The 24044-nt window shown below is 39.8% G+C and overlaps 1 protein-coding gene across 1 annotated transcript in view; it reads right to left on the reverse strand.

The window, feature by feature from the left end:
• AK8 (adenylate kinase 8) overlaps positions 1-24044 on the reverse strand; it is a gene marked incomplete at its 5' end in the record, with an annotated part of 279875 nt that overhangs the window by 115504 nt on the left and 140327 nt on the right. The window contains 4 exons of the mRNA XM_053695949.1: positions 8583-8714; positions 20075-20275; positions 20767-20838; positions 22641-22722. Of these exons, the coding sequence (XP_053551924.1) occupies positions 8583-8714; positions 20075-20275; positions 20767-20838; positions 22641-22722 (487 nt within the window). The remainder of the gene's footprint in view (positions 1-8582; positions 8715-20074; positions 20276-20766; positions 20839-22640; positions 22723-24044) is intronic.

Below are 24044 nucleotides of genomic sequence, written 5' to 3' on the forward strand. Positions count from 1 at the left end.
AAGAAAATTTTTTTGCGCCAAAAAAGTCAGCGCCAAGAATGACGCAATAAAAAGAAGCATTTTCAGCCCCCGCGAGCCTAACAGCCCACAGGAAAAAAGTCAAATTTTAAGGTAAGAAAAATTTATTATTCAAATGCATTATCCCAAATAATGAAACTGACTGTCTGAAATAAGGAATATTGAACATCCTGAATCAAGGCAAATAAATGTTTAAACACATATATTTAGAACTTTATTATAAAAAGTGCCCAACCATAGCTTAGAGTGTCACAGAAAATAAGACTTACTTACCCCAGGACACTCATCTACATGTAGTAGAAAGCCAAACCAGTACTGAAACGAGAATCAGTAGAGGTAATGGTATATATAAGAGTATATCGTCGATCTGAAAAGGGAGGTAAGAGATTAATCTCTACGACCGATAACAGAGAACCTATGAAATAGATCCCGTAGAAGGAGACCATTGAATTCAAATAGGCAATAGTCTCTTCACATCCCTCCGACATTCACTGCACTCTGAGAGGAAAACCGGGCTCCAGCCTGCTGCGAAGCGCATATCAATGTAGAATCTAGCACAAACTTACTTCACCACCTCCATGGGAGGCAAAGTTTGTAAAAACTGATTTGTGGGTGTGGTGAGGGGGGTATTTGTAGGCATTTTGAGGTTTGGGAAACTTTGCCCCTCCTGGTAGGAATGTGTATCCCATACGTCACTAGCTCATGGACTCTTGCTAATTACATGAAAGAAAATGTCTTTTATGACATAAAACTCAATATTTAGGCACAATCATCAAACTGAGACAACTGTCTGAAGGACCTTTCTACCAAAGGCTGCTTCTGATTAAGCAAAAACATAAAAATAACACTTTCCAAGAAAGTAATGTAATGTCCGATTTATGCATAGGTTCAAAAGGAGGAGCCTGTAAAACATTTAACACTAGGTTAAGACTTCAAGGATGGGAAATAGGCAGAATAACAGGTTTAATCTGGACTAAAGCCTGAACAAAAAAACTAAACATCAGGAAGGTTAGCTATCTTCCTATGAAATAATACAGAAAGAGCAGAGATTTGTCCTTTCAAAAAACTGGCTGATAAAACTTTATCTAAGCCATTCTGCAAAAACGGAAGAATCCTAGGAATTCCCAAAGAATTCCAGCAATAATCATGGTTGATACACCATGAAATATAAGTTTTCCAAACTTTGTGATAAATTTCCTAGAAACAGGCTTGCTTGCTTGAATCATAGAGGCCCATTTATCAAGCTCCGAATGGAGCTTGTGGTCCCGTGTTTTTGGCGAGTCTTCAGACTCGCCAGAAACAGCAGTTATGAAGCAGCGGTCTAAAGACTGCTGCTCCATAACCCTGTCCGCCTGCTCTGAGCAGGCGGACAGGAATCGCCACAATTCAACCCGATCGAGTACGATCGGGTTAATTGACACCCCCCTACTGGCGGCCCATTGGCCGCGAGTCTGCAGGGGGCGGCATTGCAATGCTGAATACGGAGAGTGTATTGCTCTCCGCATTCAGCGAAGTCTGTTGGACCTGATCCGCACTGTTGGATCAGGTCCGACAGACATTTGATAATTCGGCCTCATAGTGTTAATCACTATGAATCCTCTATGAATGAGAACTAGGCGTTCAATTTCCATGCCATCAAGTGTAGAGACTTTAGATCTGGATGAAAGAAGGGACCTTGAGACAAAAGGTATGGCCTTAGATAAAGAGGCCATGGAGGACAAATCGACATTTGGACCAGGTCCGCATACCAAATCCTGTGTGGCCACGCTGGGGCTATTAAGATTACAAATGACTGTTCCAATTTTATCTTGGAAATCACTAAGGATAGGGACAGAAGGGAAAATATATAAGTGAGGTACCTGGGAAGTTTGTTGTACAAACAAGAGGCCATCTAATATATTTCTGGTAGGTCCCAGTGTTTTACAATCAGATAAAATACATCTTGGTGGAGAGACCACTCTCCCTGATGTAGGGAATGACGACTGAGGTAGTCTGCCTCCCAGTTGTCCACGCCTCGGATGTGAATCGCAATGATGAGGCAGGAATTGGTTTCTGTCCAAGAGACGATTCAAGATACTTCTATCATGGTAAAGGACTGCAAGTTCCCTCTTGATGGTTGACATAGGTAACTGCCGTAATATTTTCTGTCTGAAAATGGAGATAAGGCTCCCTTTTCAATAGAGGCCAAGTCTGAAGGGCTCTGAAGAGTACAAAGAGTTCCAAAATATTGATTGGTAATCTCGTCTCCCGAGGATTCCAAACCCTGTGTGCTGTCAGAGATCCCCAGACAGCTCCCCAACCTGACAGACTTGCATCTGTGGTGATCATAGACCAGGTAGGATGAGCAAAAGAAGCCCCCTGAATAACAGAATGGTGATTCAGCCACAAAGTCAGAAATAGGTGCGTAATGGGATCCAAGAATATCTCTTGGGCTCTCTGAGTATAATCTTTGCACCATTGATGCAGCATACAAAGCTGAAGAGGTCTCATATGAAAATAAGCAAATGGAATTGCATCCGAAGCTGCAATAGTTCTTCCATACACTCCACCACCGAAGGGAATGGGTGAGACTGTAGGTTCAGACAAGCTGATATCAATTTCATGCGTCTCTTTTCTGTCAGGGAAAGGAGTAATGGAAACTGAATCTATCTGGAAACCAAAAAAGGTGAGCTTTGTCTGAGGAATCAAGGAACTCTTTGGTAAATTGATCCTCCAACCATGTCTTTGAATAAACCGCAATATTTGTTTTGTGTGAGATTCTGCTACATGAGAATATTGAACTAGTATCAAGATATTGTCCAGGTAAGGAAATATTGCAATACCCTGAGCTCTGATTACAGATAAAAGATATTCTTGGAGCTTTAGCTAGACCAAACGGAAGAGCAACAAACTGATAATGCTTTTCCAGAAAAGAAAACTTTAGAAACTGGTAATGTTCTGTGTGAATTGGGATGTGAAGGTAAGCATCCTGTAAATCTATTGCGGATATAAATGACCTCGTTGAACAAAAGGCAGAATAGTCCTGATAGTTTATATTTTGAAAGTTGGCATTCAAATTTGTTTAGAGTTTTCAGATCCATAATTGGTCTGAAAGAGTTTGGAATGAAATCCCATCCCCTGTTTCTGCAAAGGAACTGGAACAGTTACTCTCATATATTCCAGATCTTTTAATGGATGTTTTGGAATATGGGTGAGAAAGAACCTTCCTGGGAGGTTTTATTTTGAATCCAATTCGATATCCCTGAGAAATAATGTTTTGAATCTAGGAATTTTGGACAGATTGTAACCAAGCTTTCGGAAAAAAGATTTAATCTGCCTCCTAGTGTTAATAATGGGTTGGGGGCCGTATCTTCATGCAGTCTTAGGCCTAGATTTAGAGTTCGGCGGTAGCCGTCAAAACCAGCGTTAGAGGCTCCTAACGCTGGTTTTGGCCGCCCGCTGGTATTTAGAGTCAGTGATTAAAGGGTCTAACGCTCACTTTTCAGCCGCGACTTTTCCATACCGCAGATCCCCCTACGCCATTTGCGTAGCCTATCTTTTCAATGGGATCTTCCTAACGCCGGTATTTAGAGTCGTTTCTGCAGTGAGCGTTAGAGCTCTAACGACAAGATTCCAGCCGCCTGAAAATAGCAGGAGTTAAGAGCTTTCTGGCTAACGCCGGTTTATAAAGCTCTTAACTACTGTACCCTAAAGTACACTAACACCCATAAACTACCTATGTACCCCTAAACCGAGGTCCCCCCACATCGCCGCCACTCGATTAAAATTTTTAACCCCTAATCTGCCGACCGCCACCTACGTTATACTTATGTACCCCTAATCTGCTGCCCCTAACACCGCCGACCCCTGTATTATATCTATTAACCCCTAACTTGCCCCCCACAACGTCGCCGCAAGCTACTTAAAATAATTAACCCCTAATCTTCCGACCGCAAATCGCCGCCACCTACGTTATCCCTATGTACCCCTAATCTGCTACCCCTAACATCGCCGACCCCTATGTTATATTTATTAACCCCTAATCTGCCCCCCTCAACGTCGCCGACACCTACCTACACTTATTAACCCCTAATCTGCCGAGCGGACCTGAGCGCTACTATAATAAAGTTATTAACCCCTAATCCGCCTCACTAACCCTATCATAAATAGTATTAACCCCTAATCTGCCCTCCCTAACATCGACGACACCTACCTTCAATTATTAACCCCTAATCTGCCGACCGGAGCTCACCGCTATTCTAATAAATGTATTAACCCCTAAAGCTAAGTCTAACCCTAACACTAACACCCCCCTAAGTTAAATATAATTTTTATCTAACGAAATAAATTAACTCTTATTAAATAAATAATTCCTATTTAAAGCTAAATACTTACCTGTAAAATACATCCTAATATAGCTACAATATAAATTATAATTATATTATAGCTATTTTAGGATTAATATTTATTTTACAGGCAACTTTGTAATTATTTTAACCAGGTACAATAGCTATTAAATAGTTAAGAACTATTTAATAGTTACCTAGTTAAAATAATAACAAATTTACCTGTAAAATAAATCCTAACCTAAGATATAATTAAACCTAACACTACCCTATCAATAAAATAATTAAATAAACTACCTACAATTACCTACAATTAACCTAACACTACACTATCAATAAATTAATTAAACACAATTGCTACAAATAAATACAATTAAATAAACTATCTAAAGTACAAAAAATAAAAAAGAACTAAGTTACAGAAAATAATAAAATATTTACAAACATAAGAAAAATATTACAACAATTTTAAACTAATTACACCTACTCTAAGCCCCCTAATAAAATAACAAAGCCCCCCAAAATAAAAAATTCCCTACCCTATTCTAAAATACAAATATTACAAGCTCTTTTACCTTACCAGCCCTGAACAGGGCCCTTTGCGGGGCATGCCCCAAGAATTTCAGCTCTTTTGCCTGTAAAAAAAAACATACAATACCCCCCCCCCAACATTACAACCCACCACCCACATACCCCTAATCTAACCCAAACCCCCCTTAAATAAACCTAACACTAATCCCCTGAAGATCTTCCTACCTTGTCTTCACCATACCAGGTTCACCGATCCGTCCTGGCTCCAAGATCTTCATCCAACCCAAGCGGGGGTTGGCGATCCATAATCCGGTGCTCCAAAGTCTTCCTCCTATCCGGCAAGAAGAGGACATCCGGACCGGCAAACATCTTCTCCAAGCGGCATCTTCTATCTTCTTCCATCCGATGACGACCGGCTCCATCTTGAAGACCTCCAGCGCGGATCCATCCTCTTCTTCCGACGACTAGACGACGAATGACGGTTCCTTTAAGGGACGTCATCCAAGATGGCGTCCCTCGAATTCCGATTGGCTGATAGGATTCTATCAGCCAATCGGAATTAAGGTAGGAATTTTCTGATTGGCTGATGGAATCAGCCAATCAGAATATAGTTCAATCCGATTGGCTGATCCAATCAGCCAATCAGATTGAGCTCGCATTCTATTGGCTGTTCCGATCAGCCAATAGAATGCAAGCTCAATCTGATTGGCTGATTGGATCAGCCAATCGGATTGAACTATATTCTGATTGGCTGATTCCATCAGCCAATCAGAAAATTCCTACCTTAATTCCGATTGGCTGATAGAATCCTATCAGCCAATCGGAATTCGAGGGACGCCATCTTGGATGACGTCCCTTAAAGGAACCGTCATTCGTCGTCTAGTCGTCGGAAGAAGAGGATGGATCCGCGCTGGAGGTCTTCAAGATGGAGCCGGTCGTCATCGGATGGAAGAAGATAGAAGATGCCGCTTGGAGAAGATGTTTGCCGGTCCGGATGTCCTCTTCTTGCCGGATAGGAGGAAGACTTTGGAGCACCGGATTATGGATCGCCAACCCCCGCTTGGGTTGGATGAAGATCTTGGAGCCAGGACGGATCGGTGAACCTGGTATGGTGAAGACAAGGTAGGAAGATCTTCAGGGGATTAGTGTTAGGTTTATTTAAGGGGGGTTTGGGTTAGATTAGGGGTATGTGGGTGGTGGGTTGTAATGTTGGGGGGGGGGTATTGTATGTTTTTTTTTACAGGCAAAAGAGCTGAAATTCTTGGGGCATGCCCCGCAAAGGGCCCTGTTCAGGGCTGGTAAGGTAAAAGAGCTTGTAATATTTGTATTTTAGAATAGGGTAGGGAATTTTTTATTTTGGGGGGCTTTGTTATTTTATTAGGGGGCTTAGAGTAGGTGTAATTAGTTTAAAATTGTTGTAATATTTTTCTTATGTTTGTAAATATTTTATTATTTTCTGTAACTTAGTTCTTTTTTATTTTTTGTACTTTAGATAGTTTATTTAATTGTATTTATTTGTAGCAATTGTGTTTAATTAATTTATTGATAGTGTAGTGTTAGGTTAATTGTAGGCAATTGTAGGTAGTTTATTTAATTATTTTATTGATAGGGTAGTGTTAGGTTTAATTATATCTTAGGTTAGGATTTATTTTACAGGTAAATTTGTTATTATTTTAACTAGGTAACTATTAAATAGTTCTTAACTATTTAATAGCTATTGTACCTGGTTAAAATAATTACAAAGTTGCCTGTAAAATAAATATTAATCCTAAAATAGCTATAATATAATTATAATTTATATTGTAGCTATATTAGGATTTATTTTACAGGTAAGTATTTAGCTTTAAATAGGAATCATTTATTTAATAAGAGTTAATTTATTTCGTTAGATAAAAATTATATTTAACTTAGGGGGGTGTTAGTGTTAGGGTTAGACTTAGCTTTAGGGGTTAATACATTTATTAGAATAGCGGTGAGCTCCGGTCGGCAGATTAGGGGTTAATAATTGAAGGTAGGTGTCGGCGATGTTAGGGAGGGCAGATTAGGGGTTAATACTATTTATGATAGGGTTAGTGAGGCGGATTAGGGGTTAATAACTTTATTATAGTAGCGCTCAGGTCCGCTCGGCAGATTAGGGGTTAATAAGTGTAGGCAGGTGTCGGCGACGTTGTGGGGGGCAGATTAGGGGTTAATAAATATAACATAGGGGTCGGCGATGTTAGGGCAGCAGATTAGGGGTACATAGGGATAACGTAGGTGGCGGCGGTTTACGGAGCGGCAGATTAGGGGTTAAAAGTGTAATGCAGGGGTCAGCGATAGCGGGGGCGGCAGATTAGGGGTTAATAAGTGTAAGGTTAGGGGTGTTTAGACTCGGGGTACATGTTAGAGTGTTAGGTGCAGACGTAGGAAGTGTTTCCCCATAGGAAACAATGGGGCTGCGTTAGGAGCTGAACGCTGCTTTTTTGCAGGTGTTAGGTTTTTTTTCAGCTCAAACTGCCCCATTGTTTCCTATGGGAGAATCGTGCACGAGCACGTTTTTGATGCCGGCCGCGTCCGTAAGCAACTCTGGTATCGAGAGTTGCATTTGCGGTAAATATGCTCTACGCTCCTTTTTTGGAGCCTAACGCAGCATTTGTTTGAACTCTCGATACCAGAGTTAAATTTATGGTGCGGCCAGAAAAAAACCCGCGGAGCGTTAACAGCCCATCTACCGCCAAACTCCAAATCTAGGCCTTAGAGTCTGGATTAGATTTCTTATTCTCTTTGGATTTGTTCCAATTTGAAGTGGGTCTCCAGACTGAGCCAGAGGGTTTATGGGAGGAGTCAGTTTTCTGTTCTCTATTCTGACAAAGGAACCAAAAATGATAGGGAGATTTAAATTTCCCTTTTGACTTTTTGTCATGAGGAAGAAAAGCCTCCTTACCTCCAGTAATAGTAGAAATAATAGAATCCAGTTGAGACCCAAGGAAAGTGACAGTAATCTAGTTTTAGACACCATGTCAGCATTCCAGGATTTAAGACACAGGGCTTTTCTGGTAAGTATAGCTAGAAACATGCTTTTGATGTTAATTTTCAAAATATCAAATACTGCCAATTTTTTTTGGATTACAATGGCTCCAAAGACTCCAACCGTTTCTTGGTCCTCTGGAGAAGTAACTTCTTGGGGTAAGGACTGTTGGGGTCATTGTCTATCACAGCCTGATAAAAATGTAACGTCCATCTCAACTAGAACAAAAAGCTTTAGAAGAGTAAATAACTGATAATCTGGGCCATGGAGTCATCAGACCAACATCCTCTCCTGCTGGTGCTGGATTTTTCTTCATTTTAAAAAAAAAAAGATGGGGGTCTTAGACACTGTATTGACTAACATGAACTGAATTGAATAACTATTAAAGACTTTAATCCACTGCCCCTCATCTTAGAGTTTTACGATTATCTAAGTGGAGCAACTATCTTTGCCAAACTCGACCTTAGAAGGACCTATAACCTTATTAGGATAAAGGAAGGCGACAAATGGAAAACAGCCTTCAATACCAGATTCAGCCATTACGAATATTTTTTTATGTAAATACACAGTATGTAGTTTTAATTCAATATAAACGTTACTGCTTATATTATATATTTATAAATAACAACGCTCTTTTTTGTGTGCATAGTTATAACAAGTCACATAGGAAAAAAATAATGTCAGAACGGTGAAGCACTTACTGTTGACAAGGCCATATTTCTCTGCCAGCAATGCCGCTTGTAGGCTCCTCCCACTTCCGGGTGGTCCATATAGCAGAATTCTCGGTGTGTGAGGTGCCAAGGAGCGAGGTCGGCTTAAGACAAATGTCAGCACTGAAAAATGAGACGATAAACAGAAGAGGAGAGGAATGCAGGTAGCTATTAGCACAACTTATGTCAAATATTAATTAAAAATGCATAAATCACATGGTCTCAAATAATAAAAGGCCTAGGCAGGGCCGAAACGCGTAGACCTGGTAAGCATTATTCCATTAGGAGTATCAATTTGTAAACATTCTACACATTGTGTTTATCTTCTTTATTCACAGGTTTTTATTTTGGCATTTTTATTTGGCATTTTTTCGTTGTTACTGGAATTTTTTGCTTATGTAGAGTAGTATCTCTCACATTATTTTTCACTGGGGTGCAGTCCCCTTGGGCATCCAAGCACTAAGGGAGAAGGATATCAATACACCAACACCGGAAACATTTGGATTATCTATCTATTATACTTTAAACTTTTTACTTTACTCACAGGATTGATATTTTTTCACTTTAATCACAGGATTGACGTTTTTCTTTACTCACAGGATTGACATTTATACTTCACAGGATTGACTTCTTATTTTGGAACACTGTTACAATCCATCTTGTAAGACTATTTTTGACTGACGTTTGGATTCATCTTATATTATTATTTTTTATTTTCCATTTCCAATTTTCTTACCTCACACGATTTATTTCACACACTCAATTGAACACTTTGAAGTTCCTTTTGTATTGGATTAACCCCTTAAGGACCAGTGACGTACCCTGTATGTCACTGGCATTTTTTTGGGACTTGATTGTTTTATAGCGCGGTCTTGCCACCAGCGTTGAGACTGCTCTATTACACAAAGCCAGCTGGAGGGAGGGCATTAATAGCGTGTTCTTGCTAGACTTGTGCTATTATGTCCTGAAAAAACCCTTAACGACCAGTGACATACTGCGTACATTGTGGTCATTAAGGGGTTAAGCAGCATTATACAACACCATTTCTATGTGTTTGTCACCCAATATGTATTATTGTTTTAATGTTTTTATGCTTTATTAGCGTGGATTCATGCACATGTAATACTGTGTTTTTATATGAGTTTTTAGAGAATTTTTAATAGTGACATTAATGTAATAAAATATTTTAGTATTACTAGTATCCACTCTTGTACCATAACCTTAGCCTCTGCATTGTTGGCACCTGGGCATATTCTTCATAATTATCTTTCTCTAGGTGGGAGCTAGGTACCACCGCCTCAGGCTTACAAGGTTGAGTTGGCGCTGGGGTATACCTCTGTATCTAAGGTCGCTCTTCACAGGCAGTGCTCCTTTACACCGTTACTTCATTTAGAGGCGCCGGCATTTTTGCAGTGGAAGCGTTCTTGGTGAGAAACTTGCCCGGGATATGCTTACAAGGTGAGGCTGGAGGAGAAGACCTTGTGCCGATATGCTGCCTCCCCTTGTCAGCTGTGGTGGGTCTGCGAGCGCAGTGCTTATTGCAGGTCTTAGTGACTAACAGACTGCATGCGTCTGTGCACTGCTTAGATCAGCTTGTGATGTCTAATCACAAACTCTCAGCACTAATGTATGTTAGCTACTAATAGCTTTCTCTGCATTCATGTGATGTCTAATTATAAACTCTCAGTGCTAATGTATGTTAGCTACTAATAGCTAGCTTTCTTTGCATTCATGTGATGTCTAATCATAAACTCTCAGCACTATTGTATTTTAGATACTAATAGCTAGCTGTCTCTGCATTCATGTGATTTCTAATCATAAACTCTCAGTTCTAATGTATGTTAGCTAATAATAGCTAGCTGTCTCTGCACTCATGAGATGTCTAATCATACACTCTCAGCACTAATGTATGTTAGCTACTAATATCTAGTTTTCTCTACATTCATGTGATGTCTAATCAAACTCTCTGTGCTAATGTATGTTAGCTACTAATAGCTAGTGCATTCATGTGATGTCTAATCATAAACTCTCAGTGCTAATGTATGTTAGCTACTAATAGATAGCTTTCTCTGCATTCATGTGATGTCTAATCATAAACTCTCAGAACTAATGTATGTTAGCTACTAATAGCTAGCTGTCTGCATTCATGTGATGTCTAATCATAAACTCTCAGCGCTAATGTATGTTAGCTACTAATAGCTAGCTGTCTCTGCATTCATGTGATGTCTAATCATAAACTCTCAGAGCTAATGTATGTTAGCTACTAATAGCTAGCTGTCTCTGCATTCATGTGATGTCTAATCATAAACTCTCAGCACTATTGTATTTTAGCTACTAATAGCTAGCTGTCTCTGCATTCATGTGATTTCTAATCATAAACTCTCAGTTCTAATGTATGTTAGCTACTAATAGCTAGCTGTCTCTGCATTCATGAGATGTCTAATCATACACTCTCAGCACTAATGTATGTTAGCTACTAATAGCTAGCTTTCTCTGCATTCATGCAATGTCTAATCATAAACTCTCAGTGCTAATGTATTTTAGCTACTAATAGCTAGCTGTCTCTGCATTCATGAGATGTCTAATCATACACTCTCAGCAGTAATGTATGTTAGCTACTAATAGCTAGCTTTCTCTGCATTCATGTTATTTCTAATCATAAACTCTCAGCGCTAATGTATGTTAGCTACTAATAGCTAGTTTTCTCTACATTCATGTGATGTCTAATCATAAACTCTCTGTGCTAATGTATGTTAGCTACTAATAGCTAGTGCATTCATGTGATGTCTAATCATAAACTCTCAGTGCTAATGTATGTTAGCTACTAATAGCTAGCTGTCTCTGCATTCATGTGATGTCTAATCATAAACTCTCAGTGCTAATGTATGTTAGCTACTAATAGCTAGCTGTCTCTGCATTCATGTGATGTCTAATTATAAACTCTCAGTGCTAATGTATGTTAGCTACTAATAGCTAGCTGTCTTTGCATTCATGTGATGTCTAATCATAAACTCTCAGCGCTAATGTATGTTAGCTACTAATAGCTAGCTTTCTCTGCATTCATGTGATGTCTAATCATAAACTCTCAGTGCTAATGTATGTTAGCTACTAATAGCTAGCTTTCTCTGCATTCACGTGATGTCTAATCATAAACTCTCAGTGCTAATGTATGTCAGCTACTAATAGCTAGCTTTCTCTGCATTCATGTGATCTCTAATCATAAACTCTCAGTGCTAATGTATGTTAGCTACTAATAGCTAGCTTTCTCTGCATTCATGTGATGTCTAATCATAAACTCTCAGTGCTAATGTATGTTAGCTACTAATAGCTAGCTGTCTCTGTATTCATGTGATGTCTAATCATAAACTCTCAGTGCTAATGTATGTTAGCTACTAATAGATAGCTTTCTCTGCATTCATGTGATGTCTAATCATAAACTCTCAGTGCTAATGTATGTTAGCTACTAATAGCTAGCTGTCTCTGCACTCATGTGATGTCTAATCATAAACTCTCAGTGCTAATGTATGTTAGCTACTAATAGCTAGCTTTCTCTGCATTCATGAACCCATGGAGTAAATAGTAAACACTTAAAAAGTTTCATGTTGAATGATGGTAATTACTGTATGTTGTTGCATGTGAAGGGCAGTGATTGTTTCAAAGTGTATTCTTCTTTCCCTCCCTTCCTCTCTCCCTTTCTCCCCCCGTTCCTCCCTCAACTCACTCCCTTATTTCCCTCCCTCCCTTGCTCCCTTCTTTCACTTGTTTCTTTTCCTCCCTCCTTTCCCTCCCCCCTTTTCTCCTCCCAATCCCCACTTTTCTCTTCTCCCTCCCTTCCTTCTTTCCTTTCTCTCCCTTTTCTCCCCTCCCCTTCTTTTCTCTCCCTTCTCTCAGGGAGAAAACAGTATGAGATGCATGCAACTCAACTCACCTGTATGCAAGTGTTTTGCTAGCCCATTTTCTTTTGAATTGTTATGGGGAAAAAAAAAACATTTTACACACTGACTCAAAAAAATATTAAGGGGAAAAAAAAGGCCTAAAACCTTTTTTTTTTTTTTAGGGGGGGGGGGATAGGGGGGGGGCAGCAGAATTTTGAGTGCCTAGGGCAGCACTAAGCATAAATACGCCACTGCTGGAATGGTAAGAAATCATGCAGAATCTTTGGAGAAAGGGGGGTGCATTATATTGTAATGTATGTATCCTTCACATCCACAACTTGCATAGGCCTAGATTTAGAGTTGGGCGGTAGCCGTCAAAACCAGCGTTAGAGGCTCCTAACGCTGGTTTTTACCACCCTCTGGTATTTGGAGTCAGTCAGGAAAGGGTCTAACGCTCACTTTTCAGCCGCGACTTTTCCATACCGCAGATCCCCTTACGTCAATTGTGTATCCTATCTTTTCAATGGGATCTTTCTAACTCCGGTATTTAGAGTCGTGGCTGAAGTGAGCGTTAGAAATCTAACGACAAAACTCCAGCCGCAGAAAAAAGTAAGTAGTTAAGAGCTTTCTGTGCTAACGCCGGTTCATAAAGCTCTTAACTACTGTGCTCTAAAGTACACTAACACCCATAAACTACCTATGCACCCCTAAACCGAGGTCCCCCCACATCGCCACCACTCGATTAAATTTTTTTAACCCCTAATCTGCCGACCGCCACCTACGTTATACTTATGTACCCCTAATCTGCTGCCCCTAACACCGCCGACCCCTATAGTATATTTATTAACCCCTAATCTGCCCCCCACAACGTCGCCGCCAGCTACCTACACTTATTAACCCCTAATCTGCCGTCCGCACGCCGCCGCCAGCTACATTATAGCTATGTACCCCTAATCTGCTGCCCCTAACACCGCCGACCCCTATATTATATTTATTAACCCCTAATCTGCCCCCCACAACGTCGCCTCCACCTGCCTACACTTATTAACCCCTAATCTGCCGAGCGGACCGCACCGCTATTATAATATAGTTATTAACCCCTAATCCGCCTCACTCCCGCCCCAATAACCCTATAATAAATAGTATTAACCCCTAATCTGCCCTCCCTAACATCACCGACACCTAACTTCAAGTATTAACCCCTAATCTGCCGATCGGAGCTCACCGCTACTCTAATAAATGTTTTAACCCCTAAAGCTAATTTTAACCCTAACCCTAACACCCCCCTAAATTAAATATAATTTTATTCTAACGAAATAAATTAACTCTTATTAAATAAATTATTCCTATTTAAATCTAAATACTTACCTGTAAAATAAACCCTAATATAGCTACAATATAAATTATAATTATATTATAGCTATTTTAGGATTAATATTTATTTTACAGGCAACTTTGTATTTATTTTAACCAGGTACAATAGCTATTAAATAGTTAAGAACTATTTAATAGCTAAAATAGTTAAAATAATTACAAAATTACCTGTAAAATAAATCCTAACCTAAGTTACAATTAAACCTAACACTACACTATCAATAAATTAATTAAATAAAATACCTACAATTATCTACAATTAAACCTAACACTACACTATCAATAAATTAATTTAATACAATATCTACAAATAAATACAATGAAATAAACTAACTAAAGTACAAAAAATAAAAAAGAACTAAGTTACAAAAAATAAAAAAATATTTACAAACATTAGAAGAACATTACAACAATTTTAAACTAATTACACCTACTCTAAGCCCCCTAATAAAATAACAAAGCCCCCCAAAATAAAAAAATGCCCTACCCTATTCTAAATTAAAAAAGTTCAAAGCTCTTTTACCTTACCAGCCCTGAACAGGGCCCTTTTTTCGGGGCATGCCCCACAGAATTCAGCTCTTTTGCCTGTAAAAAAAACACATACAATACCCCCCCCCAACATTACAACCCACCACCCACATACCCCTAATCTAACCCAAACCCCCCTTAAATAAACCTAACACTAAGCCCCTGAAGATCTTCCTACCTTATCTTCACCATACCAGGTTCACCGATCGGTCCTCGGAATTGTTGATCCAAGCCCAAGCGGGGGGCTGAAGAGTGACGTCCATCCTCGGGCTGAAGTCTGGATCCAAGCGGCGGCTGAAGAAATCCATCATCGGGCTGAAGTCGGAAGTCCATCATCGGGATGAAGTCTTCTATCAAGCGCCATCTTCAATCTTCTTTCTTCTGGAGCGGAGCGGAGCCATCTTCTTCCAAGCCGACGCGGAACATCCTCTTCAACCGACGTCTACTCGCCGAATGAAAGTTCCTTTAAATGACGTAATCCAAGATGGCGTCCCTCGAATTCCGATTGGCTGATAGGATTCTATCAGCCAATCGGAATTAAGGTAGGAATATTCTGATTGGCAGATGGAATCAGCCAATCAGAATCAAGTTCAATCCGATTGGCTGATCCGATCAGCCAATCAGATTGAGCTCGCATTCTATTGGCTGTTCCGATCAGCCAATAGAATGCAAGCTCAATCTGACGTCACTCGGCCAATGGACGTCGTCGGAAGAAGATTGGTCCGCGCTGGAGGTCTTCACGATGGAGCCGTTCCTCATCGGATGAAGATAGAAGATGCCGTTTGGATCAAGATGGTTGCCGGTCTGGATCGCCTCTTCTTCTCGGATAGGATGAAGACTTTGGAGCCTCTTCTGGACCTCTTCAGCCGCAGGATTATGGATCGCCAGCCCCCGCTTGGGTTGGATGAAGATTTTGGAGCCAGGACCGATCGGTGATACCCGGTGAGGTGAAGATAAGGTAGGAAGATCTTCAGGGGCTTAGTGTTAGGTTTATTTAAGGGGGGTTTGGGTTAGATTAGGGGTATGTGGGTCGTGGGTTATAATGTTGGGGGGGGGGTATTGTATGTGTTTTTTTTACAGGCAAAAGAGCTGAATTCTTTGGGGCATGCCCCGCAAAGGGCCCTGTTCAGGGCTGGTAAGGTAAAAGAGCTTTGAACTTTTTATATTTAGAATAGGGTAGGGCATTTTTTTATTTTGGGGGGCTTTGTTATTTTATTAGGGGGCTTAGAGTAGGTGTAATTAGTTTAAAATTGATGTAATATTTTTCTAATGTTTGTAAATATTTTTTTATTTTTTGTAACTTAGTTCTTTTTTATTTTTTTTACTTTAGTTAGTTTATTTAATTGTAGTTATTTGTAGGTATTGTATTTAATTCATTTATTGATAGTGCAGTGTTAGGTTTAATTGTAGGTAATTGTAGGTATTTAATTTAATTTATTTATTGCTAGTGTAGTGTTTGGTTTAATTGTAACTTAGGTTAGGATTTATTTTACAGGTAATTTTGTAATTATTTTAACTATTTTAGCTATTAAATAGTTCTTAACTATTTAATAGCTATTGTACCTGGTTAAAATAAATACAAAGTTACCTGTAAAATAAATATAAATCCTAAAATAGCTATAATATAATTATAATTTATATTGTAGCTATATTACGGTTTATTTTACAGGTAAGTATTTAGCTTTAAATAGGAATAATTTATTTAATAAGAGTTAATTAATTTCGTTAGATTTAAATTATATTTAATTTAGGGGGGTGTTAGTGTTAGGATTAGACTTAGCTTTAGGGGTTAATACATTTATTAGAATAGCGGTGAGCTCCAGTCGGCAGATTAGGGGTTAATGTTTGAAGTTAGGTGTCGGCGATGTTAGGGAGGGCAGATTAGGGGTTAATACTATTTATTATAGGGTTATTGAGGCGGGAGTGAGGCGGATTAGGGGTTAATAACTTTATTATAATAGCGGTGCGGTCCGCTCGGCAGATTAGGGGTTAATAAGTGTAGGCAGGTGGAGGCGACGTTGTGGGGGGCAGATTAGGGGTTAATAAATATAATATAGGGGTCGGCGGTGTTAGGGGCAGCAGATTAGGGGTACATAGGGATAATGTAAGTAGCGGCGGTTTACGGAGCGGCAGATTAGGGGTTAATAATAATATGCAGGGGTCAGCGATAGCGGGGGCGGCAGAATAGGGGTTAATAAGTGTAAGGTTAGGGGTGTTTAGACTCGGGGTACATGTTAGAGTGTTAGGTGCAGACGTAGGAAGTGTTTCCCCATAGCAAACAATGGGGCTGCGTTAGGAGCTGAACGCGGCTTTTTTGCAGGTGTTAGGTTTTTTTTCAGCTCAAACAGCCCCATTGTTTCCTATGGGGGAATCGTGCACGAGCACGTTTTTGAAGCTGGCCGCGTCCATAAGCACCGCTAGTATCGAGAGTTGAAGTTGCGTTAAATATGCTCTACGCTCCTTTTTTGGAGCCTAACGCAGCCATTCTGTGAACTCTCAATACCAGCGGTATTTAAAAGGTGCGGCCAGAAAAAAGCCAGCGTTAGCTACGCACCCCTTTGGCCGCAGAACTCTAAATCTAGGCGATAGTGAGATAAGCAGTTCTCAAGCTAATAGTTTTATTTCCAAAACATATTGCGGTACCTAGCATTAGTGAAGGGAAGTCTTAGATAATCTCACCAGACCAGGGAGCTTTAGCTCATACAGCCATTAGTTTTGTGTAGGCAACAGTGCAATACTAGCATGTTCTAGCACATTAGATTATTTTATGTCCCGCTAATTTGTGTACAGTAAGTACACCCTCCGGTTAGTACACTAATGCCTCCGGTTTGTAACCCGCTCACACAAGCAGACAGGCAAAATGCTCTGCTTACAAATGGAGCTAATTTCCAGCAAATAAGTGTAAGTTAATTAGAAGTAATAATCCCCTAGATGAGTTCACTGACTAATTATCTTGAATAAAGAAGGATTTTGAAGCTTGATGTGCCGCAGGAAAGATCTACAGAGGATTTGTTTCTATGTAAGCTCTTCTTTTCCCTTTTCCCAAGCCTAATTATTAATTAATAATAATTAATATTCAAGCATCCATGTCTTTATTTACTGTTCTAGGCATTAATTCTTTATGAATGCTGATATCAACTTATAGCTGTAATTAAGCAATTTGGAAACTAATTAATTAGCTATGTGAAGAAGAGAATGCTATAATTTACATTTCTACTATTAAATAGAAGGGCATTATGTTGTGTAAAACATACGCTTGTACCGAAAGGTCACGATACCAACAGCACAGTGAGATGCCCATGAAACTATGTGGCTAAAAAACCATTTGTTAGTACCAAAGCGTACTGTATGTGGAAACTCACATACTCCCGAAGCTGCTTCAGCCGAAGCAAAAACATCAAACTTCTAAATTTTGAAAAAGTATGTAAGGAGGACATGGTAGCCGCCTTACAAATCTGATCCATAGTGGCCTCGTTCTTAAAGGCCCAAGAGGAAGCCACTGCTCTAGTGGAATGAGTCGTTATCCTCCCAAATAGATAGGGAAGTCGAAGTAGCCTTTTGCCCCTTACGCTTCCCCGATTAGACAACAAACAAAGAAGAAGATTGTCTAAATTCCTTAGTAGCCTGAAGATAGAACTTCAAGGTGCCAACCACATCCAAATTGTGAAGTAAGCGTTCCTTCGATGAAGAAGGATTAGGACACAAGGATCGAACCACAATCTTCTGATTGATGTTGCGATCTGACACAACCTTAGGAAGAAAACCTAATTTAGTACATAAAACTGCCTTACATGCATGAAAAATCAGATAAGGGGGCTCATATTGCAAAGCAGAGATCTCAGAAACTATGCGTGCAGAAGCAATAGCCGATAAAAAGAAAACCTTCCAAAATAACAATTTATTGTCAACGGAATGCAGAGGCTCAAACAGAACCTGTTGCAAAACACAAAGAACAAGATTTAGGCTCCAAGGAGGAGCCCCAGATCTAAACACAGGTCTGATCCTAATCAGAGCCTTAACAAAGGACTGCACGTCTGGAAGCTCAGCCAGTCTCTTGTGCAATAAAACCGTCAGGGCCGAAATCTGTCCCCTCAGGGAACTAGCAGAAAGGCCCTTCTCCAGCCCATCCTGGAGAAAAGATAAGATCCGGGCAACCTTAACTCTGTGCCAGGAAAAAACACGCTCTTCACACCAGAATAAGTAGGTCCTCCACACCTTGTGGTAGATACGCCGAGTAACTGGTTTATAAACTTGAATAAGAGTATCAATGACACTCTCAGAGAAACCTCTCTTGGTTAAGACTAAGCGTTCAAACTCCATGCAATCAGCCTCAGAGAGTCTAGATTTTGATGAACAAATGGACCTTGTATCAGCAGGTCTCTGCGAAAAGTTAACTTCCACAGAGGAGATGAGGACATCCCTACTAGATCCATGAACCACGTCCTTCGTGGCCACGATGGAGCAATCAGGATTACTGATACCGACTTCTGCTTGATGCGGGCCACCACTCGAGGAAGAAGCGATAATGGAGGAAAAAGATATACGAGTTTGAACATCCAGGGCATTGCTAGTGCATCTATTAGATCCGCTTGGGGATCCCTCGACCCGTACCTGGTTAGCTTGGTATTGAGACGAGACGCTATGAGATCTCCGGCGTCCCCCACTTGCTGCATATCTCTGCAAACACCTCGGGATGGAGAGACCATTCCCCTGGATGGAAGGATTGCCTGCTGAGAAAATCCGCCTCCCAGTTGTCCACACCCGGAATGTGGATCGCTGACTGCGAACAGCTGTGGGCCTTCGCCCACTCCAGAATCTGAGATATTACAAGTACAGCAAGTAATAAGAGCTGTGCAACACTTTCAAAAACTAAAGTGAAACTTAAAAGTGAAACCTGTTTGTTGCAGCCAAAAACACAGTGTCTATTAGCCCAGGAAAAAATCACACAAAGCAGCATGTAAATAATTAATACACTGATTAATTAACCCCAGCTGTTCAATAAACCCCCTTCAGAGGATATTAACCCTGGATCCTATCAAGGTATAAAGGAACCACACTGTGACCCTGTTATATTGTTTTATGTGTAAAAATTGAAACAATCTTATTTCCAGGATCCAGGCTGTGGAATAGAACACAGCCTCTCAAGTGTTACAGTCTTATAGCAGCGCTCCTGACATGGACTTGAGTGAGAGAAATTAGGCAGTGAAACTTGTCAACACTGATTGCTTAGGAGCTGTTAGCAGTAGTCTTGATGGTTTCACAGAAAAACTTTCCCTGCATCTCCAGACTCTAACTTTCATCAGTACTCTAGCTGAGAGGTTGACATGACTACTTAAAACCCCAGTCCTATCTTGAAGGGCAGATACCCTTTTTCAGGACTCTCCGAATCTTCTGACACTTCTCTGCTACCTCCTAACGTGACGAAAGGCAAAGAATGACTGGAGTAATGAGGAAGTGGGAGGGATATTTAAGTCTTTGGTTGTGGTGTCTTTGCCTCATCTTGGTGGCCAGGTGTTGTATTTCCCAACAGTAAGGAATGAAGCTGTGGACTCTCCCTATCTTTGGAAGGAAATTCTGGTGTTGACTGTCACTTGAATATTATTATTCAGCCTTCAACACTGTCTATTATTATTTTACTACTCAGACCGGGCATCATTTATGGCTGTATGTGCGGCGATATAGCATTCATAGCCCCTGACAACTCACCTTGTGAGAAGACATCCATGCAAGGCTGGTCAGCGTTGAACACTTTGTAGACCTTAGCGAAAGTTGGCAGAATGCCCGGGATGTTCCGGTGATACTCCAGCAGCCGCCTTCCTGTCTCTTCCTCTGAAATTCCTTCTGGTTCCACCAAGTTCTTCTGGATGTCGGGTTCAGAAGGCCAGTCAAAGGATGTATGGTACACCTCTACAAGAGATACACAGAATGTTATACTGAGGGATGCAAGAGCAGAATAAACTATAATGTGCCGATGTTAGTGTCATCCTTTGTATCATCTGCACTTAACCACTAGGTGACCAGAGACGTCTGCAACACATTACAATGGCATATATTATAGCACAAAAGGGTTAGGTATAGTTAATAATATCTACTGAGTGGGCTTGAGGGAACCTTGCACGTTGTACCACCTGACAGCATTACTGTATGTTTTGCTGTCTCTGTATCATTGAATGTTTTATTTTGTGAACAAAACAAAATATTTTAGCAAATGAGTAATATGTGAATAAATAAGCATTTATATTAATATGTTTTATATAAAGTGGCAGATTTAGATTTAAATTAAATATTGCAGAATTCACAATATTAACTTTGATGCTAACACAGCAGTAGACAAAATATTTATATAAAGAATCATTTACTTGTTATATATATAACATAAACACAGTCCTCCGTCATACCTCCAGATGTGGGGTCAATCCTTTTCCCCATATTCCTTTCTATCAGGACAACATCAGGAGCATCTAAAACCACTAAAACAACAGATACATTATAAATTAACATCTGACATACCGTGACTGTGACTTTGCATCCCTACAGCAGTACAGTACACATACTGAATGCATTAAGTAGCAGACTGTGACTTTGCATTACTACAGCAGTACACTACACATACTGAATGCATTAAGTAGTAGACTGTGACTTTGCATCACTACAGCAGTACAGTACACATACTGAATGCATTAAGTAGTAGACTGTGACTTTGCATTACTACAGCAGTACACTACACATACTGAATGCATTAAGTAGTAGACTGTGACTTTGCATCACTACAGCAGTACACTACACATACTGAATGCATTAAGTAGTAGACTGTGACTTTGCATCACTACAGCAGTACAGTACACATACTGAATGCATTAAGTAGTAGACTGTGACTTTGCATTACTACAGCAGTACACTACACATACTGAATGCATTAAGTAGTAGACTGTGACTTTGCATCACTACAGCAGTACACTACACATACTGAATGCATTAAGTAGTAGACTGTGACTTTGCATCACTACAGCAGTACACTACACATACTGAATGTATTAAGTAGTAGACTGTGACTTTGCATCACTACAGTAGTACAGTTTACATACTGAATGTATTAAGTAGTAGACTGTGACTTTGCATCACTACAGCAGTACACTACACATACTGAATGTATTAAGTAGTAGACTGTGACTTTGCATCACTACAGTAGTACAGTTTACATACTGAATGTATTAAGTAGTAGACTGTGACTTTGCATCACTACAGCAGTACACTACACATACTGAATGTATTAAGTAGTAGACTGTGACTTTGCATCACTACAGCAGTACAGTACACATACTGAATGCATTAAGTAGTAGACTGTGACTTTGCATCACTAGAGCAGTACAGTATACACAATGCATGCAATAAGTAGTAGAATTTGACTTTGCATCACTACAGCAGTACAGTATACACAATGCATGCAATAAGTAGTAGAATTTGACTTTGCATCACTACAGTAGTACAGTATATACACTGCATGCATTAAGTAGAGGACTGTGACTGCACTACTGCAGCAATCAGGGGTATATACTATATGCAATATGCAGTGAACTGTAACAGGAGCACATACTGCAATAAGTAACAGACTGTGACTTTACAGCAGTCAGCCATACATGCTGCAAGCAGTAAGCGACAGATTATAAAACTGCATCACTACACCAGTCAGGCATTTATACTGCATTTATTAGCTATGTAGGTGAATGCGGCTCTCCATGCATTCACAGACGTTGCATCTGGCCCTCATATGGAAAAAAGGTTGCTGACCACTGCTTTAAAGGGATAAAAAGTTCAAAATTTAAATCTGTGTGGGTGCATTTCAATTTTAAATACTGTAGAAGCAGTTATACAATATACTTCCATTAGGAATAATGCATCTAGTAAAAGTAATTACTCTTTTTCAGCGGCATATGCACATATGCTGTGAGGGTCTGTCCACCAATATTTAAGCTCAGAGAGCTGGCGATGCTGTGTATTGTGAAGTCTTAATTTGTGTCACACAAGCCACGGAATACAGGTGCACGGGCCCTCACAGCATATGTGCTTATGCCACAGAAAAACAGTAAAAATGAAATTTAACTGTTCCCATTTCAAGTTTAACCTTTCTATCCCTTTAAGCACATACAGATGTGGCATGAGACCATATGTTACAGATGTATATATGCGTACAAGCCCTGTCTGTTATGCATCACACTCAAGAGAGGCCACTGTGAGCTGTATACACAGGTTTAGGTATAATAGGTGTACTTACCTACGTGATCAGGGGCTGTGCCAGTCATCTGTAGCATTAATGCCTGCTGACGTGTTTGTGGGAACCCATCCAGAAGCCAACCCTAGAAATACAGCAAGGGAAGACGTCACTGGCAGATAACAAACAGCTTATATTGGAAGAATAAATAATGCCCGCATAACTAAAACAAAGTAAAATGGAGACCTTACATCTAATTGATAAAGAAATATGAAACCCTTACAGTTAAAGTGATGGTAAACTTTAGCTAATCAAATGCCATATATGTAATCTTTCCATTAAAAATGGATATATGTACTTTTTTAATCTATCTGTGAAAAGGGTTAAATCTGTGCCTATAGTAATGCTTCTATTACAATGTTATGCCGGCCCACTGGGATGAACAACTTCTTTTTTTTTTTTTTTTATAAGAAAATTCCAATCAACATCCAATCAGTGTGTGTGTCATATGACACTCTTGAACTCTAGCACAGCCCTTTGAAAGCACTTAGGGAGTCTATGTAGAGAGTGGGTGGGATTGCTCTCTATGTCACAGCCCAGCCAGGAAATAAAGGGGGGCGGAGGAACAGAAGATACCAAGTAGAATTATAAAGCTTGTATTATAAAATATATATATACTTTAAATTATGCGGTTTTGCTTGTACACTAATATATTTTTTAAAGTCTGAAACTTACCATCACTTTATTTTTTTAATTTCCTTAAAGGGACATGAAACCCAATTTTTTTTTTTTTAAATACTTTATTTATATAAAAGACATGGAGGGATGGATGAGATAGATGAAGGGGTGGGAAACAGTTCTTGAATATGAGATGATATCCGCTTTTTCCTACATTTTATTATTATACATAGTATCATTTATTCCTGAGTCCTCAGAGTGCCATCCATTCTCTGTCAGGTGTATTGAAATGGGTTTGTTTGGGGTTCAGCAAGGATATTAAATAAAGTCTAATCTCCACTCTCCTCTTAATTTGGCATTGAGGATGTAGTCTGTGTTGCTGATAGGGTATATTATTTGGGTTTGCTGGGGTTGTTCTAGGGAATGTATGGTTCCCATTTTTTCATGAAGTGTGCTGTTCTCCCAGGGTGTCTGCTTGCTCGTAGAGCAATTGTTGGTGGATCTCTCTTTTTAGTTGGTTAAGGGTAGGGGCATCGCCTTTTAGCCAGCACTTAACTATGGTTTCCCTTGCCTGTAGGATGGTGTTGTAGATGAATAATAGGTTTGTTTTGGGTACATCTTGGACGTTAAGGAATACTATTGCTTGTGGAGTAAGGGACAGCGTTATGTTACCCATGACATTCCCCAGAAGTTGTACAGCTTTAGACAGGTCCACAGCATGTGGAGCCCAACATTGTTCTTTTATGATTCAGACAGAGCACACAATTTTGAAAAAGTTTCCAATTTACT

Source organism: Bombina bombina, chromosome 12 (assembly GCF_027579735.1).
Source record: "Bombina bombina isolate aBomBom1 chromosome 12, aBomBom1.pri, whole genome shotgun sequence".
In the NCBI taxonomy this organism is placed as follows: Eukaryota; Metazoa; Chordata; class Amphibia; order Anura; family Bombinatoridae; genus Bombina; species Bombina bombina.